We start from the raw sequence: 5,543 nt of genomic DNA, 5'->3' as shown, positions 1-5,543 counted from the left end.
CTTAGTAGTTTGATACTATTGTTGCTCAAAGGACCTTCTCTTCCTATTCTTTCCCCCTTTTATTATTAATGGGTCAAATCCACCAAAAAATGTGGAAGAAAAATATCAAACCAAAAAATATAACCTGGCCTAGCCACCTAAAGTCGAGACCCAAGTCATTTCTCTATCATTAGTGAGCCCATTGGAGAAGCCCAATGAGAGCATAGAAGCAAAAAGCTTAAATTCATATGACCGTTAAGCCCCTAATTTGAATCCCTTGGCCGTTGGCGCCATGAAATGCAATGAATCAAACTGTTTCTCATCTCTTCCAAACTTGCAAAACCCTAAAGAGTTTTAAATCAATTCAAGCTCATTTATTAGTATGTGGAACGATTGCCTCATCAGACATTGTTCTAAACAAATTCATTCGTCTTTACTGTGGCTTTGATGCGACGGTTTATGCTCGCAAGCTGTTCGATGGAATTACTGAACCAAAGCCTTTTCTTTGGACTTCAATGCTTCATGGGTATGTTGAACATTCTCAGCACATTGAAGATTTTTCTCTCTTTAGGGATATACGTAGCCGAGATGCTACGCCGTTGAATTTCACTATATCGTCCATACTTAAGGCATTAGGGCGGCTGAAATGGTTGAGAGCAGTGACGAATGTAGTGTAGTATCACCGGGTTCAACTGAACCCATAACTTTGACACGGAGTAAAATTTTATGGGTAAATATTCATTAAAATTACAAAAATAGTAGATATGAACCTATAACTTTAAAAATCTAATGGGTTCAATGCTAAAAACTTTAAAAGTTGAACCCATAAAATTTAAATCCTGGATCTGCCTTGAGAGATGGTGAGGGGATGTTTGGGCTTATCTGGAAATGCGGATTTGGTTTTGATCTGCTGGTGCAAAATTCTATGATTGACTGCTTTATGAGATGCGGGGAAGTTGATTGCGCAAGACGACTATTTGATGGGATGGAGGAAAAAATATTATTTCTTGGAACTCGATGGTATCAGGGTATGTGGGTAATGACAGAGTCGAAATTGCCCGAGAGTTGTTTGATAGCATGGCTGAGAAAAATGTAGTGTCTTGGACTAGTTTGGTATGTGGCTATGTTAGAAAGGGAGATACGGTTGAGGCAAGGAATCATTTTGAGGCTATGCCTAGTAAGGATTTGGCTGCTTGGAATGTGATTATTTCAGGTTACATGGATATCGGTGATGTGCAAGCTGCAAGTTTTCCGTTTCATGCAATGCCTATTCGTGAAATTGGGTCATGGAATTTGATGATATCAGGGTATCGTAAGGTGGGCGAGCTAGAAAGAGCAAGGGACTATTTTGAACAAATGCCATGTAGGAATGTGGCGTCATGGACTATGATGATAGATGGCTATGTTGAGTCTGGGAACTTGCACGAAGCAAGGCGTTTATTTGATGAAATGCCGGAGAAAAATATTATTACATGGTCTAGCATGATCGGTGGCTATGCTAAGCACGGGAAGCCTTCTGCTGCTTTGGAATTGTTCAAAAGCTTCAAAAAGCAAAGTCTTGAGATGGATGGGACTTTTATTTTGAGCATATCTCAGCTTGCTCTCAATTAGGGATTGTAGATGCAGCTGAGTCCATTGTGAGCAATGACTTGGGATCCAGATATTTTTCCGATACACGTGTTGTTAACAGTTTAATAGACCTGTATGCAAAATGTGGAAATATTGAGAAAGCCTCACAAGTGTTTGAAATGGCGGATTAAAAAGATCTGCATTGTTATAGTACAATGATTGCTGCATTTGCTAATCATGGCTTCGTTGAAAAAGCAGTACATTTATTTGAGGATATGCAAAGAGAGAATATAGAGCCTGATGAAGTAATTTTCCTCGGAGTTTTGAGTGCTTGCAACCATGGAGGACTTATTAATGAAGGGAGGAGGTATTTCAAACTAATGACTGAAGAATTCAGAATTCAGCCCACAGAGAAACATTATTCACGCATGATTGATATCCTAGGTCGTGGTGGGTTCCTTGAGGAGGCCCATGAGATGATATTGAATATGCATGTGGCTCCCACATCAGCTGTTTGGGGTGCGATGCTCGCAGCTTGCAATGTCCATCGCAATGTCCAGATGGCTGAAATTGCAGCGTCTGAGTTATTCAAGATAGAACCTGAAAATTCCGAAAATTACATCCTCTTGTCCAACAGCTATGCTGATGCTGGGAGATGGCGCGATTTAGCTAGAGTAAGGGTGATGATTAGAGAGCATCACGTCAGGAAAAATCGGGGATCTAGCTGGATTGAGTTGGATTCTGCAGTGCACGAGTTTGTAATGGGAGAATGTGTCACATGTGGCTGCAGACAGGATATACTTCATGCTGAGTCTGCTGAATGAAGATATGAAGCTTTTAGGATATTCCAAAGATAAAGTTCGGAATCCAATTTCTACTTTGTACCCCTCTTTTCTATCTCTTACAAGTGATATTGAAGTTGATGAGCAACTGTTTTGACTGATTTCTGGCTCAACATGCCAAGGTACTTCAAATGGATATAGAATTTGAGTACTAGCGTTCTTTAATTTTGAAATTGTTTAGGATTTGTAACCTGGCCCTTAATCCAGTATTAGTTAAACATAATTGTTACTGATGTTCATAATTGTTACTGATGTTCTCTCTACTGTTGAATAGGCTTCACGTTAAACCTCAGTTTAATAGTTTTCATATGAAGTCCAAGGGACCTGAAATCTATCAGACAATCTCTCATATATGGAGCACGAGGATGGACATTCAAAAATCAGGTTGAGATACAGATCTTATGGACAGTGAAGAAAGGAAATTCATCCTTTTGGTGAGATAATTGGACATGATTATGCTAAATTTGGAAATGGTTGCAGATTGCAGACTAAATACATGCAACTTAGTAAATCATTTCATTTTCTTTTATAAAAGCATCTTACAAAGGACATATCTTCTAAATGGCAGCACGGTGCACAAAGAATCTCACATTAATGTAGGGTCCTCAGAAGGGTAGCACGCTAGAAGTGTGATATAGATAGTCTACCTTAATGCAAGTATTAAGGAGGTATCATCTACAACAACAATAACATACCCGGTGAAATCTTCTATGAAAATTGGTGTGAATTAAAAAGATAAAAGTAAGAAAGGTTACCCTTACGAGTGCTGTTGTCCGATTGTGTTGGTCATTGGCGGTTTAATTGGGGGCCTAAAGCCAAACATTATTTAGAGGCCTTAAGTCTTTTCTTATATTTAAGAATCATATATAATTTTATATAGAGTTTATTTTCCTAATTTGTTTGAGATGCAAAGTGGTTAATAATTATTATAATCAATTTCTTCTAATAATTCTTTATCAATTGACAACACAGTCAATCTATTTGATCTTTTTTTTTTGTAACATTGTTTTAAAGAGCTTCATGTTGAGGTTGCATTAACGTCTCAATCCCTCTCTCTTCTTTTAATTGTGTGATTAAGTAATCTCATTAATATTTTCTAGTTGACAAATTTAACTTCTAAAGTAATAAATAAATATAAAACAATAACTATATTAGGTAAAAATAACAAATGTCAGATTAAAAAAAAGATAATTGACATTGAAAAATAAAGCATGATTCTAGAAGTTGAATGGCTTGATATTAAAATATAAGTTTATTGCTCTGACACTTAAAAACTTGAGAAAGAATGAAAAAGTGCGCGCAATTTAATCTATTCAATATTCTTTGTGTTATTTTTGAGAGAATAGACAATTTAATATAGAAAAGAAAAGAATGTACAAAGTATAATTTTAATATGAGATTGGAGAAAAAAGAAAAAATATATTGATGACAAAATATAAATTACTAAATGATCACTATTTAATCACTTTTTACATGAAAATCTTATATTTTTTATTTTAAAACGTTCTTTACCTTTTCAAAAAATTAAATATAAAATTCACAATTAAAAAAAGAGGCCTCACTAATTTGGGGGCCTAAGACCCTTGCCTCAGTGCCTTTGACCTTGAGCTGACCTTGGTGTTGGTCAAGCTAAGTATTTTTTATCCGACAAGGTACATATTTCATTTGGTTTATATTATTTGTCTTTTAAAACTTTTCACAATCTTACTCTAAATCTTAAGAGTATTTGTTTAATTACATTTTATCTCTCTTTAGACATTTCAATCAATTAACATTCCATAAATTGAAACATTAAGGGTAAATGAAGGGGAAAAAACAATGAATGACTTTTTTTTTTTGAACGTCAAATAAGCAAATTTAATCTGATAAACTGATAATTGGGAACGGAGATAGCTCATAGCAGTGTATTAGACAGCAACCAAATAATAAGACCAGATACAAAAATCAATATTATAGGAATCATGATGAACTTATCTCGCCATTTCAGCAAACTTATTTTTGCGTAACGTAGGTAGCACAAGTCTCCAAGCTAACTTAAACTTTTAAGCCTTAAAGTTTGTCAGAGAAAAAATTAATTAGCAAAGCACAAGAAATATTCTTTTTTTTTGGTTTCCCCCTCGATATCCGATACCCATATTGGGACCCGACTAAATCCGGATTCATGCCGAAAAATCCAACATTGGGCGTAAAGCGCTCCCTAACAAAGACGACTTCATACCAAGGGACTCGAACGTGAGGCATCTGGTTAAGAAAGATAAATGAGTACTTACCACTCTGGACTTTTCACACTCATTAAGAAATAATAAATAAAATGCATAATTTATCATGATATCCATATTAATTGGTGTATAGTCCTTAATGAATTTTGAAAATTATTTGGAATGAGTAATTAATGCTAAGGGCAAAACATAAAAAATAAATTATTTTTCTCTTGATATGCGAAAAGTAACAAGTAAAAATGAAAATTTATTTTTAGAATACTTGACAACTAAAGTTGAACGGAGGGAGTAGTTAATAATCAAGTCTCGGATACTTTAATCTCAAAAGTCTCAACCCACTCCCCTTTGCTACAAATTTTATTAAAGGACTCATAAAAAAATACTAATGATGAAGTTTGATAAAAAGATATTAAAAGGTAACTACATATATCTTGTCGGGTGCTGTCATGATCTAAAATTTATTATATACTGCGAAGGCGTCTAACGTCGCTGGTAGGCAAGCCAACATTTATTTTAAATCACGAATCTTAATTATTAATTTATTTTATTATTTTATTTAAATCACGAATCTTAAAGTAGTCCATAAACAAATTCTAGAACATCCCCAAAATTCGATGTCACAAGTGCATGAGCATCTACTAGAAGATACAATAACAATACAATATATGTCTATAATACAAATTAGACAAGAAAATGTAAATAATTCTGATGGAGACTCTATATGCTGCGGATCGTAACATGGGACGCAGCTCACCGTAAAGTCCCTGCAACACCTACGCTTTTGCGCCCGAAAGACCACTAAAAATATATACATGCACATAAGTTCAGAAGTGTAGCATGAGTACGTAAAATAACGCGTACTCAGTAAGTATCTAGCCTAAACCCGTAGAAATAGTGACGAGGGGTCGAGATCGACACTTACTAGTGGTCCAAT

General features: G+C 35.2%; 2 protein-coding genes across 2 annotated transcripts; both read left to right on the top strand.

The window, feature by feature from the left end:
- Nucleotides 1–996: 996 nt before the first annotated feature.
- LOC138894577 (pentatricopeptide repeat-containing protein At2g35030, mitochondrial-like) lies at nucleotides 997–1,590 on the top strand. The gene has a single exon (XM_070179281.1). It carries the CDS (start codon nucleotides 997–999, stop codon nucleotides 1,588–1,590), a length of 594 nt encoding a protein of 197 aa, XP_070035382.1.
- A 173-nt stretch (nucleotides 1,591–1,763) lies between these two features.
- LOC104118896 (pentatricopeptide repeat-containing protein At4g02750-like) lies at nucleotides 1,764–2,372 on the top strand. Its single transcript, XM_070179280.1, has one exon. The coding sequence runs from the start codon at nucleotides 1,764–1,766 to the stop codon at nucleotides 2,370–2,372; it is 609 nt and encodes a 202-aa protein (XP_070035381.1).
- Nucleotides 2,373–5,543: the final 3,171 nt, after the last annotated feature.

This window comes from Nicotiana tomentosiformis, chromosome 6, assembly GCF_000390325.3.
Source record: "Nicotiana tomentosiformis chromosome 6, ASM39032v3, whole genome shotgun sequence".
In the NCBI taxonomy this organism is placed as follows: Eukaryota; Viridiplantae; Streptophyta; class Magnoliopsida; order Solanales; family Solanaceae; genus Nicotiana; species Nicotiana tomentosiformis.
Note: the sequence above shows the minus strand (reverse complement) of the source record. Positions and strands in the feature narration are given on the sequence as shown.

What these genes read in the sequence shown, in the direction of transcription:
- LOC138894577 (XM_070179281.1), top strand. Translation starts at nt 997, where the DNA reads ATGGTATCAGGGTATGTGGGTAATGACAGAGTCGAAATTGCCCGAGAG.
- LOC104118896 (XM_070179280.1), top strand. Translation starts at nt 1,764, where the DNA reads ATGATTGCTGCATTTGCTAATCATGGCTTCGTTGAAAAAGCAGTACAT.